Source organism: Ammospiza caudacuta, chromosome 23, assembly GCF_027887145.1.
Source record: "Ammospiza caudacuta isolate bAmmCau1 chromosome 23, bAmmCau1.pri, whole genome shotgun sequence".
Taxonomy (NCBI): Eukaryota; Metazoa; Chordata; class Aves; order Passeriformes; family Passerellidae; genus Ammospiza; species Ammospiza caudacuta.
Window position 1 is genome coordinate 7,442,162 of NC_080615.1, and position 12,690 is coordinate 7,454,851.

At 54.4% G+C, this 12,690-nt stretch overlaps 1 protein-coding gene across 1 annotated transcript; it reads left to right on the top strand.

Annotated features, from left to right (window-relative positions):
• The first annotated feature begins 3,321 nt into the window (after positions 1-3,321).
• On the top strand, positions 3,322-10,135 carry POU2AF3 (POU class 2 homeobox associating factor 3). Its single transcript, XM_058818963.1, has 8 exons — positions 3,322-3,648; positions 4,678-4,742; positions 5,617-5,734; positions 6,386-6,436; positions 7,289-7,358; positions 8,683-8,909; positions 9,818-10,009; positions 10,049-10,135. The coding sequence occupies exons 1-8, from the start codon at positions 3,322-3,324 to the stop codon at positions 10,133-10,135; spliced, it is 1,137 nt and encodes a 378-aa protein (XP_058674946.1).
• Positions 10,136-12,690: the final 2,555 nt, after the last annotated feature.

Below are 12,690 nucleotides of genomic sequence, written 5' to 3' on the forward strand. Positions count from 1 at the left end.
CAGGTGGTGCCTTCTGGTGCCTCCAGAAAGGGATTTCTCCCAGCCCCACAAGTAAAATACTCAGCCTGAAAAACCACAGTAAAATACCAAGTTAAAACCCTCTGTGCTCTTCAGGTTTTTTTCTGCAAAAAGGATCCCTCTTCAGGGGGCTTTGCCAGCCTAAATGGTCTGGGGGCTCTGGAGGGTGTGGGCACTGCCCTGCCTGCTGACCTGTGCCCGACGAAGCCTCACCATCCCTCAAGGGCACCAAATACTCCATCCATGACACCCCTTTTACCCTGAATGAGCTCACAGCACATCCACACCCACCTGGTGGCCTGCTTGGGGACATCCAGGAGGGCTGGTAGTGCCAATAGGACCAGCCCCGGGGACACCCAGGCGGGCTGGCAATGCCAATGTCACCGGTCACCAGCCCCGGGGACCCCCAGGTGTGCAGGCAGTGCCAATGGCACCACTCACCAGCCCCAGGGGCACCCAGGCGGGCTGATAGTGCCAATGTCACCGGTAACCAGCCCCGGGGACACCCAGGCGGGCTGGCAGTGCCAATGTCACCGGTAACCAGCCCCGGGGACACCCAGGCGGGCTGGCAGTGCCAATGTCACCGGTAACCAGCCCCGGGGACACCCAGGCGGGCTGGCAGTGCCAATGTCACCGGTCACCAGCCCCGGGGACACCCAGGCGGGCTGGCAGTGCCAATGTCACCGGTCACCAGCCCCGGGGACACCCAGGCGGGCTGGCAGTGCCAGTGGCACCGGTCGCCAGCCCCGTGGCCACTAGAGGTAGCTCTGCACACACGAACACCGTCATGGAGCCCTCCCAGAGCTGCACACCCTGCTCTGTCCCCGGAGGGGTCACCCCCTTCGGCCCCAGCTCACCCCTAAACCTGGCACCCCCAGCAGCAGCAGCAGGAGGAGGCTCTGGAACATTCCAGCCCCAGGGAATGTGTGGGGATGAGGAGCTTTCAATGGATGAGGTGTTTCAATCCCTCCTTGCCTTTCCTCCTTAAATCCTGGGGAATTTGAAGCTTTCCCAGCCCCTTCCACTCAGAGTGGCAGCTGTGGAGCCTCCAGGGGTGACCCTGCCCAGCCAGAGCTGTTCCCCCATCAGCTCAGGGTTTCTGCAGCTCTCCTGACCCCACATACAGCCCTGTTCCCCCCAAACCTGAGCCCAGTTTGAGCCTTTTCCACCCCACAGCTGTCAGCATTGCTGGGCTGAGCCCCGGTGTCCATCTGATCTGCTCCTTGTGCCAGGTGAGCAGGGCCACCAGGCCAGGGTGGCTGTGCTGTTCCCAGGCCCCGGGCAGAAGCAGGGACAGGGTTTTGAGGTGTCTTTAAGGGGTTTGACCCACTCAGGCACTCACTTCCAACCCAAGCAGGGTTTTCCTGGGGGTTTGAGCAGCAGGGACAGGGTTTGGAGCTGTATTTAAGGGGTTTGACTCCAGCATCCAGCAGGGATTTCCTCAGCCTGGAAATGCTCTGCAGCCCAGGAACAGCCAGAGCTGCCCTTCCATTCTGCTTCAGCTCTCAGTTTGTGGCTGGAAAATGTTCAATTTGGCACCTGTGGAGGTGTCACTGCTGGGCTGAGCCCCAGGGACCATCCAGTGCCTCCCTCAGGGCCTGAGCTGTTGCTTCTGCCAGGGGCTGAAGGTCAGGCCCTGAACCAGGCCATGGTGGCTGTGCTGCCCTCAGGCCCCGGGCAGAAGCAGGGACAGGGTTTTGAGGTGCCTTTGAGGTGTTTGACCCACTCAGGCATTCACTCCTAACCCAGGCAGGGTTTTCTTCATCCTGGAAAGGCTCTGAGGCCCAGGAACAGCCAGAACTCTGCTGCCTCCTGGTTCCTGAGGGCGCCCAGCTCGCCCAGGGCTGGAGCTGGCAGCCTGCAGGCTCTGCTCTCTGCTTTCAGGGGTAAACAATCACCACCCCAGCCCCCTGCAGCCTGCACACACCCACAGCAGCTCCAGCCCCACTAAGGGAAGGGTTTCAGATCCCAAATTCCTCAGTGAACCCCCTCCCCTCCCTGCACAGCACATTCCTTAGGTGGGCTCCTCTCCTGGTGGGCTGTGTCCCTATAAAGCTGTCCCAGGCAAGGCTTGGCCTACCAGGAGCTGCAGGGGCACATTTCAGAGGCAGGATTGGCCTCACTCCCCACAGAAATCAAGTGTTATTTGTTCAACTTAAAAGAAAAAAAGAAAAAAAAAAGATTCGGCTGTGACAACAGCCAGCCTGAGCTGCTGGTAGATGATTAACCGCTGGCCTGCTCTCTGCCTCACTCCTGCCCGTGCCTCAGGCTGTGGTCCCCAGGGAAAAGCTTAAAAGCAGCCTAAAACCCCAATTCCAGCAGTGCTGGGAGGGGATGTTCATCCCAAAACTCTGAGCCACACGCTGAGCTCCACAGCTGCAGCTCCCAGGGCAGGCCAGCACTGGGCTTTGCGAAGAAAAGGCCAATTTGTGCAGCACAGACAAAAAGCCTGAACTGGGGGAAAGCACAAATAAACTCCAGGGTGAGCCCAGCATCCAGGCAGAGGGAGGGAATGCTGTGGGGACAAGTGGGGCCCAGCTAACTTCAGCCACCCGGGTGCCCAGGGCAGCCTCTTTGTTAGGCCACGCCTGCCTGCTGCCATTTGGGCCCCAAAACCTCAGAATTTAGCCTTAAAATGTGAAAAAATGTGTAAAAAGCAAGTCAGTCCGTTGCAGAGTGCTCAGTGCAGGTAGCAAATGAAATCTGAGAGGGCTGGAACCCAGCCTGTGCATCTGAGGGGAAAACACCGAGCTGCTTTGGAGGCATCTGCTTCATTCAGGGAAAGATGGATAAAACCCTGCAAATGTCCCAAAAGCAAAGGGTGGGGAGGGTGACTCCACCAAATCCTATTCCCCCAGACCCTCTGCTAGATGGGGATGTGCTCGGTTTCACAAAAAGATAGCCCATTTTGTGGAGCCTTTGAATATTCAAATTGAAAGTATCGCGCAATCATTGATTGTCAAATCATTGGTTTCTAGAGGTTTTAAATACTTGGCATTAGGAGAGAAAAACTCAAACTTATACCCGTAGGGATAAAACAATAATATTGTCGGGATCCACCTGCCATTGCCACCGGGCAGGCAGGTCCCCTCACCCCCAAATTTCGAGGCTGACTCCTCTTGCCCCCTTGGCCAGCTTGTGGGGCCGGGGCCACCTCTGCTGCTGCACCGGGCACCTGGCGAGGCGCTGCCCGCTCCGGCTCGGCATGTCCGGTAAGCCCCGCTCCGTCCGCAGCCCCGCCGCCCCCGCACCCCGCTTTGGGGCCGTTTCGGGGTTCGCCGGGGTCACTCCGGCAGCGAGGCGATGCCGCCTGCCAAGGCAGGAGGGAGCGGGGAGGGCGGGGAGGAGGGAGGGAGGAGGCACGGCACGATCGGCTGCTGCCCGCCGGGTGCCAGCGCCGGGTGCCAGCGCCGGGTGCCGGCTCGGCACGGGGCTCCGCGGGCACCGAGCGGGGCTGCTGCCGGGCTGGCACACCCGGCCGGGGGGGCACAGGGGACCCCGCACATCTGGGTGCCCGCCCCGCGCCTCTGGGTGCCCACCCCGCACCTCTGTGCCCACCCCACATCCCTTTGTGACCACCCCGCACCTCTGGGTGCCTTCTCTGCATCTGTGCCCACCTCGCACCTCTGGGTATCTTTGCATCTGCGCCCTCCCTGCATCCCTGTGTGCCAACCCCACACCTCTAGGTGTCTTCTCTGCATCTGTGCCCTCTCTGCACCTCTGTGCCCACCCCACACCTCTGGGTGCCCTCTCTGCATCTGTGCCCTCCCCACACTCCTGTGTTCCCACCTCGCACCTCTGTGCCCTCCCTGCATCCCTGTGTGCCCACCCTGCATCCCTGTATGCTCTCTGCATCTGCACCCTGCCCTCATCCCTGTGTGCCCACCCTGCATCTCTCTGTGCCCTCCCCGCACACTCCACCCCAGCCACACCGCCCCTGAATCCCAGCCCCACTGTCCGACCCCGAGTCCACCCCCTGTCCTTGTCACCCACCCTCCCAGCCTTTCCCTCGATTCCCAGCACAGTCTCTGTGCCCCTGGACCCCCAGCCCCATCACCCTGCTCTCTGTGCCCCAGAATCATCACTCTGTTCCCTGACCCCCGACCCACCCTGCCCACCCTCCTCCCTGACCCCCAATCCATCACCTTGGCCCTGAACCCCAAATCCATCACCTTGCCCTTGACCCCCAGCCCACCCTCACCATCCTGCTCCTCGACCCCAACCCCACCCCAGCCTGTCATTGTCACCCTGCTCCTGATTCCCCACCCTGTGCCCACCCTTGCCCCCAGCCCCATCACTCTGCTCCCTTCCCACCCTGTGCCCACCCTCACCATCCCACCCTTGGCCCTGCCACCTCAGAGCCCTCCCTGCCTGCGGGGAGCTCTGGTAAAGCCATGTTCTCCTTAAATCCCACCCTTCCCTGCCTCATTATCCCCTAGCTTGTTGAACAGAAACAAAGCACCAAAACACGAGCCGCATAATCCCCAGCTGAGCCCAGCTCAGCAAACCGCCCCGAGGGCAGCCCTGTCACTCTCTGGAGGGCTCGGGGTGCCTGTCCCAGCTTGTCCTCCCCCAGATCACCTCGGGGGCACTGGCAGCAGAGGTTCCAGCACAAGAGGACAGTGCCTGCAGTGCAGGATTCCCTGGCTGTGTGGGCAGATCTGCAAACCCAGCGTTGTTTCTGTGCCAGGGTCTTCTGGCACCGTGCAGCTGCCCTACAGAAGGTGTTCTGTGCCCAGAGGTGGCACTGGAAGGCCGGGTTTACCTCTGGCACTGCTGCTCTCCTGCTGGGAGTTTATTTTTGGTGCCTCCTTCAGGGCTGTCTGCTCCCTGCTCTGGCGTTTTTTGAGTGTAGAGACCAGTCTGGGTGTGTTTCCTTTTATTGTGTGATTTCAATTAAAACACCAGCAGAAAGTTAGGACAGGAGCAGCTGCCAGAGGAGCTGAGTGTTTTACCATGAATGCAACAAGTGAAAGTGGTTTTTCAGAAGAAATAAATTCTTTATCATTTCCTGTCCTAAAAATCCCTCATTAGGTAGTGACTGGTGATTGCTGGCTGGTTTTGGCTGGATTAAACACACCCTAAATTCTTGTTTGAAATAAATAGGGGCTGTACATGAGCAGAATAAAGAGATAATCTAGGCTTTGTAAGAAAACAGTAATTTTATTCGTGTTTTGTTGAGCTCTCTGAATAACCACCCACATATTTCCATTGTTTTATTCCTGGGTTTCATCTGCCAGATGAAACACTTCCCACATTTATTTTCAGGTCCTGAGAGAGGCAAATATGTCAGGAATTTAAATGAGTCCAACAGCAGCACCAGATGGAGCTTGGTATTGGGAAAGCTGGAAGGGGGGCAGGGGAAGAAGGAGATAGGGAAGAATAAACCTGTGGTTTTAAAATATTATTAACAGCAAGATTTTCATGAGTGTCTGCTTGTCCCAGGCTGGAATAGCAGGTGTTGAAGAGGGCTGTGAGTGTGACTGCAAACAGAGACTAAAACTTAGTCATGTTAAGTCTAAAACTGTTCTCCACATAGAGCACACTGAAAAGCTGCTGAATTTGCTGTTTGCTCTGAGATTCTCCCTCCTTGCAAAGTGTTTTTCCACAAATTCTTCCAGGAAAGCCCAAGGTGTACCAAGGTGTGAGGGTCAAGATCACAGTCAAGGAGTTGCTGCAGCAGAGGAGAGCACGACAAGCAGCCACTGGTTCAGCAGTGAGTAAAATATTGTGGTATTGGCTTTGTACCTTCTCTTTCAATGGTTTTTTATTTGCCAGGACTGTAATTTCTGGACCAAAATCTGAGTGTCACAGGCTGGTGAGGATGGGGGAAAGGAACATTCAGTCTGAGCAGCTGCAGCAGTGACCTAAAGGAGTGAGAATGTGAGGAATAGAGGGAGAAAGCAGAGCTGCTGCTCCAGAAAAGTCACTCCCTCCGGGATGGAAGCACACCTGGGCAGCCCCATCCCTTCTGGAGGAGGGGCTGGAGCTCTGTGTGTGCACACACACCTGCACATTCCCTCTCATTCCCTCTCCCAGCCTTTGTAGGATTCCTCCAGCTCCAGCCACTCAGGGGATTTGCATAAAGAGCTTGGCAAACCATTATTTCTTCCTGGTTCATGACATTGCAGCTCTTGGAGCCTTTCAGATTTCAGCTTCTGTACTTTGTTGCGGCTGATTGCACAAAAATCAGCCTGAGATCCAGGGTCAGAGAGGTCTGGGTGAGGAGAATTGTCAGGTTTCGGAAATGCCGGGTCACTCACTGCTCCCCTGCAGCCCCAAGAGCAGCAGCCTCTCCATCACAGCCAGGTGTCCCAGGGCTGCGTGGAACCGGTTTTCACTTCCCACCAGCACTGTGCCCACACAGGAAAAAGTGAAAAGTGGCGGTGAGGGAAGTCACCTCGGTGACCTGCACAAGGTATGGCCCGCCCCAAAAGCCCCGGGGCTTTGGGCTGGCAGGATGTGCGCTGAGAAAAGCTCAGCCTGGGGACTCCATCGCTGCCTTGTCACGTCTGCAGCAGGGACAAAAGGCACCCCCGGCCCAGAAGAGTCACTGTTTCAGCAATTAAATGCACGGGATGTGCCAGGAAGTTGTTGCCAGGGAAATGAGCTGCTCACTCGAGAGCATCTTGAATAAAGGAAATGAAGTGGAGGGCTGGATGAATTAAATTTGAGGGGAAAATCCCACCGGTATTTGTACTTGCAGAGTAAAATCCTGGCCCCCAAGCAGCAAAACTCCCGCTGCTTTTGGGGTGGGTTTCTTCCTTCCAGCAGGTCAGGTTCTCAGAAGTGGTTGATCCGTCTTGCTTCAGCTTCCAGCAATCCTTAAAAACGAAGCTGTCCCTTTTCAGGGAGCACTGCCAGAGCTGCTTCTCAAACATCAATCCAGTCTGCTGGGACACCTGCAGTGGTCATTAGTTAATGGCTTATTCCCAGTAATATCCATCCCTAGGAATTCCTTGGGATTCCCTCCACGATGGAATTCACGCTCCTGGAAATTAACACACATTAGTTGCAGAGGCAGCTCTGTAGAATCGGGAATGCAGCAAAAAGAGCAAAAAAACCCCTCAGCTCGGAGCTGATTCAGGGGCTTCACCCCAGGTGGGTGCTGTGCCCAGCAAAAATCCTGTTGTGCACATTCATCTAGTGTTCTGGAGGTTTTCCCAGGCACAGCTAGGAGGGAAATAAGGTTTATTTCAAGAGTTTTCTCTGAAATCCAGACTCACCTCGCTGTGTGCCGCAGCTCCTCTCCTCCCTTGTCTTTGCTCAGGTTCCTTGGGACAGCAGCAGCAGCAGCAGCAGCATCCAGTTTGCAGAGCCTGTGTCTCCGCCTCACCCAGGTCGGTACAAAGCCCATCCACACGGCCCTTCCCGCCCCATTCCCAATTTTTTCCCACCGCCCCGAGCCTTCCCAGCCCTGTCTGAGGCCGGGGGTGCGGCCAGTCAGCACCTGCAGGGAGCCCGCGGGATGCAGATGAGGAGCTCAGAGCTCCTTTCCGAATTTATCCTTCCCCCAGCAGGGAATTCCATCCCTTCGGGTAAAAGATGCTCATCCCGAGGGAACAACATCGCCCTCCCCAGGCTCTGGGGCCGCTGAGGGTCAGAGTGCCCCGGAGCCCCTGGCTGGGCTCTGCTCTCTCCTGCCAGCATCCACAGGAGTGAGAGAAATACCAGATTTTCAACACCACCAAGAGTTTCCTCCTCCTGCCCGCGAATATCCAAGGAAAAGGGGGAAGGGGTGAGGGGAGGGGCACTTTGGGCTCGCAGATCCTTCAGTTGTCCCCAGCCAAAGCACAGAGGAGAGGCTGGGCAGGTGTGAGTGCACGCATTGCATGGACAAGGAAATTGTTAAATCATCGATAGCTGGAAATCCATTTGCTTATGTTAATAAAGAAACGTGAGACATGCCAAAGCTGACATGCCAAAGCCTTTTCAGGCTGGAAGGTCTCCATCAGTTTATGTATTTTGGGTGTTTCTCACTCCCCAGAGCCAGCTAAGCACTGCCACCCTTGACCTTGCAATGTGCACTTCAGACCTGTGCCCTTCATGTGGACAGGGCTTAAACCATGTTTGATCTTGGTGTGAAAAGATAATAATTCTGAAAAAAAGCCAGATCTGCTGTCAGCTTTCCAGGAACTCACCCTTTGGCCAGCAACACTTTGTGGTCACAATGCCACATCAGCCCTGCCTTGCTCCATTTGTTCTGCTCCTGTCTGGCTCTTTGGAGGATAAAAAAGCAAATTATCCTCCTGTTATCCCCTTTTTCCTGCAGGTGTAGCTGCCCCGAGTCTGGAGATGAGGCAGAGGCACATCTGCCAGGCTGGAAAGCACAAATCACTGCCTGGCACCTCCTGGGGCTGCAAACAGGGCACAGAAGGGAGGCCAGAGGGTCAAGAGTCTGAGGGAGTTTCCAGCTGGATCCCTGTCCAAAATGCCTGGGGCCAGGAGAGTTTCCAGTGTTTAAAGAGGTTTATAGCTGAGGGGCCTGCCTTCCCTGAGTTATTCACATGGTTTTGAGCATCTCCCTTGTGGTTTCTGCTTTTAAAAACAAAAATTCAGGCCCTGAGAGGCCTGTTTAATGTCTGAATTCACAGGGTTACTGAAACCTGCCCTTTGTGAAGGCAGACACTCATGTGCTGCTGTCTGCTCTCCTTTCTCTCCTAGAGCCTTTTGAAGTAGAACCCATCCCTCCTGTGCCCAGCTGCTGCCCACCCTGGCAGTTTTCCAGCTGCCTGTCCTGTGAGGAAAGCCCTGGGTACCTGGAGCAGCTGATTGATTCCTGCCTGCAGTCAGATGCCCCCTCTGAGCCAGCCTTCAGTGCCTTCCAGCCATCCCCACACTACACCCCAGACACCTTCCAGCCAGTCCAGCTCTGCTTCAACCAGGGCCTGGTGAGCTTTGGGAGCCAGGGGAGCAGCCACAGGTGTCCCCAGGGGGAGAGGGAGTCACCTCATGGGGCAGAGCAGCAGCAATGTGGGAATTTGGGGCTGCTTTTGGGAGCTTGGGATGCTCATGGGCTCTGAATGCTTTCCCATGGGGAGCACAAAATAAACTGGGAGAGGCTGCAGGATGGGGAATGTCCCTTCTTTCCCCATGGGGAGCCCCAAATAAACTGGGAGAGGCTGTAGGATGGGGAATTTCCTTTCTAGAGGTCCTGCAGATTTTGTGCAAATAGCAGCACAGCTCCTGCAAGGGGTTATCCCTACAACAGAAACTGCCTTTGGGTTTAGACCTCCAGGATCTCCCTGGGCAGGGATTGTCTCTGTTAACATTGGGTTTAGACCCCAGGATCTCCCTGGGCAGGGATTGTCCCTGTTAACATTGGGTTTAGACCCCAGGATCTCCCTGGGCAGGGATTGTCCCTGTTAACACTGGGTTTACACCTCCAGGATCTCCCTCGGCAGGGATTGTCCCTGTTAACACTGGGTTTACTCCTCCAGGATCTCCCTGGGCAGGGATTGTCCCTGTTAACTTTGGGTTTAGACCCCAGGATCTCCCTGGGCAGGGATTGTCCCCACTAACATTGGGTTTACTCCTCCAGGATCTCCCTGGGCAGGGATTGTCCCTGTTAACACTGGGTTTAGACCTCCAGGATCTCCCTGGGCAGGGATTGTCCCTGTTAACACTGGGTTTAGACCTCCAGGATCTCCCTGGGCAGGGATTGTCCCCACTAACATTGGGTTTACACCTCCAGGATTTCCCTGGGCAGCCAGATGAGAAAGGCAACAGCACAGCAATTCTGGCTGCTGGCCACATTGCCCTGAAATGTCTTTTTTCCCCTTTCTCTCCCAATCTCCAGGCTGCCAGCTCTCCCAGCTCAGCAGACCTGCCCAGCCCGTGGAGCTCCAGCTGCTCTCCCCCTCAGCTGTCTCCCCTCACCCCGCTGACCCCCAGCCCGCCCTACAGCTGCCCCATGGAGGAGTGGCCCTGCCACCCCCCGTGTCCCCTGGGCAGCCCTGCGTGCTGCTGCCCAGCCTGTGGGGCGCAGGGCAGGGACAGCAGGGCCCCGCAGTGCTGCCCCTGCCCCAGCTCGGACTGCCTGGAGCTGCTGCCACCCCTGGCCGTGGCCGAGGACTTCTTCAGGAGGGACAGGAGCTGGGACATCTGCTACAGCTAATGGGGGCTGTGGTTTCACACATCCACTCTATCCAAATCAGATTAAATTACCCATGAACTATGCAAAGTTTGCTGCCTGACACAGCCCAGTTTATCCTTCACTACTCACACTTTTATACACGATGCTGTCACTACATTGATCTACGGTCAGGGGGGTTTGTTGGTGGTTTGGTGGGGTTTTTTCCCTGTTTTTTTCATTGTTGCTCTTTTTTAAAATAAATCTGAAGCTGCCTTATTGAACGTTTGTTGTTAAACCAGCTCCTTTTGATACAAATAAATCATTTGGTGAAATGCTGAAGCCTGCTCATTTTTCATGTGCTAAAGGTCAGTGCTTTTCTATTCTGCTGCTGACCCTGCTCTCACAGAAGTGAGGATGAGATTTTGAGCAGCCTATTCAGTGACACAAAAGCTCTCACTCACCTTTTCTGGCAGATAAAAGTTCCATATTTAATCCAGCTTTCCCCAGAGAACTCTGTGCATCACCCAGCTCTGAGCTGGATCTGCAGCTCCTCACCTCTGCTGCAGCTCAGGCTGCCCTGGTGACATTTCCCAGTGCTTCTGGCAGCAAAGGAAAGTTGTTTGACACACCAGGGTTTAGCCCTGGCTCCTCAGAGGTAAAATCCAGAGCCAAACTTCTCTGGCTGCTGCTCAGCACCAGCTTCCCTGGCGAGGCAGAGTCTCAGGGAGAGGCTGATGTTATTCAGCAGCCCTTGGTCAGGTTTGGGCTGTTGATAAAAGGTTTTCAGCATAATCAGCTGAACAGGAGCTAAATTATTCAATTTTTTTAAAGTAGACAATAGGCAAGTTGTACTACCTGAGGATTTCCTGCTTCTTGCATAAACCCAGAGCTTCCTAACATTTTGCCTTGCCTCCTCTTGGTGAGGCAAACTGGAAAGAAATAAAGAAGCATCTCTCCATATTAAATCCCACCAAAAAAGAGAAAATAACTACACCTGTAAAGAGAAATATGAATTCTATCCATCTGTTTGCTCACCTCATCCAGACACTTGCACACTGAACTGAAAACCTTTCCAGTTCCTTTAACTTGTGTAAGGTAGCAATGGTTGGGGTTTTTTTTACCAAAACATGCTTTAAAAATATTTTGATACCTTCAAATAATATCTCCCTTTCTCCCCTGATTAATCTCAGCATTGGCCCAAGTGATAAATTCATGAGGTCACAGCAATATATATGTATATTATTATTATATAAATTGTAAAGAGCTGTAACTTTGCAGCAGTTAAAGGTGTGATCACCCCTGTGCAGGGACACCCCACCAAGCGTCATTTCAGTAGTGCTGGCAGCTGCTCCAGCCCCTGAGGGATCTTTTGGGGCACTGAAGGGCTGAAATTCCGCCCCAGAGCTCACCCAGTGCCAGCTGCTCCTGCCTGCTGCCTCAGGAGCAAGCACAGCTCCAGCCACATATCAGAACCTCTTATCAGCAGCAAGAAAAAGCCAGAGAATGAGGCTGAGGCAAGAAACTGGAGGCTTCTAGAGGAAATGGGGTGCCCACATCCTCCCCATGGCTTGGCAAGGCTGGCCTGAGCTTAGCAGAGCTCTCAGGGAGGAAAGGGCACCATGAAATGATAAATAAGGGTTTAAAAACAATCCATAACACATCTTAGAGAGCACCCTGTGGTGCTGGAGTCTGACAAGATATCTCTGACCTGCAGCTGAGGTGGATGTTTAATTCTGATAGGTTTTTAGTACATTGCACACTTATCAATATCTCGTGGTGTGGATCCTCCCCAGGACTGCTCTGTGCAAGGGCTGGGGTTGTGCCCATCCTGATCCCATTGCTGGCACAGCCAGGTACCAACATCAGCGCTAAAACCACCCTAAATCCCATCCTGATCCTTGGATGATGCCTGACCCAGGCCAAAAAACTCCTCCTCAGTGGAGGAGACCAAGATATTTCCAGCAGAATATTCCTACCAAAACCTGCCGGCTGTACCAGCTTCCACCCCATCAGCAGCACCATTTCCACCCCTTGCAGCCTCTTCCTCCTTCCCTGCTGCTCCTTCTGCAGTGGTTTTGCAATCCCACCTGTGCCAGACTGGAAACTGGTTTGAGATGCTGTCAACAGCCCCAGGGACACACTCAGGACAAGTAGAAGCTTGCTGGCTGTTGACACAAGGCCTTGTTGACACAAGAAAGGGAAAAAAACACAACAGAGGAGCCATTCAAACGTTGATGGTGTGTTTGCTGGCTGTGAGAAATGTATTATTTCCATCTTTCATCCCTCCCAAAAGTAAAAAGGAGTTGAAGGAAACACTTAGACCAGAGCTGGCTCTGCTGCAAGGCTGGCATTTCATCAGTCCCTGCCAGGTGAAGCCCTGACTGCCTCTATAAACACAAACCCGGGGATCATGTCGTGCTTACAAAGCCATGAATAACTCCAGAAGTCACCCACAGTTACAGAGAAAAGAAAAAGTTCTTATTTTCAGCTTCTCTGCCCGAGAATTTGATCTAAAAGTTTCCCTTGCCAACCGACTGACAGCTTTTCTATGGAGCCACTTCAGAGCGTTTGTTTGGTGATAACGAGCCTTTGTTATT

What these genes read in the sequence shown, in the direction of transcription:
- POU2AF3 (XM_058818963.1), top strand. Translation starts at nt 3,322, where the DNA reads ATGCCGCCTGCCAAGGCAGGAGGGAGCGGGGAGGGCGGGGAGGAGGGA. An exon ending in ACCTCGGTGACCTGCACAAG is followed by an intron (nt 6,437 to 7,288) that starts GTATGGCCCGCC and finishes GTCTTTGCTCAG; the next exon opens with GTTCCTTGGGACAGCAGCAG. An exon ending in TCTGCTTCAACCAGGGCCTG is followed by an intron (nt 8,910 to 9,817) that starts GTGAGCTTTGGG and finishes CCCAATCTCCAG; the next exon opens with GCTGCCAGCTCTCCCAGCTC.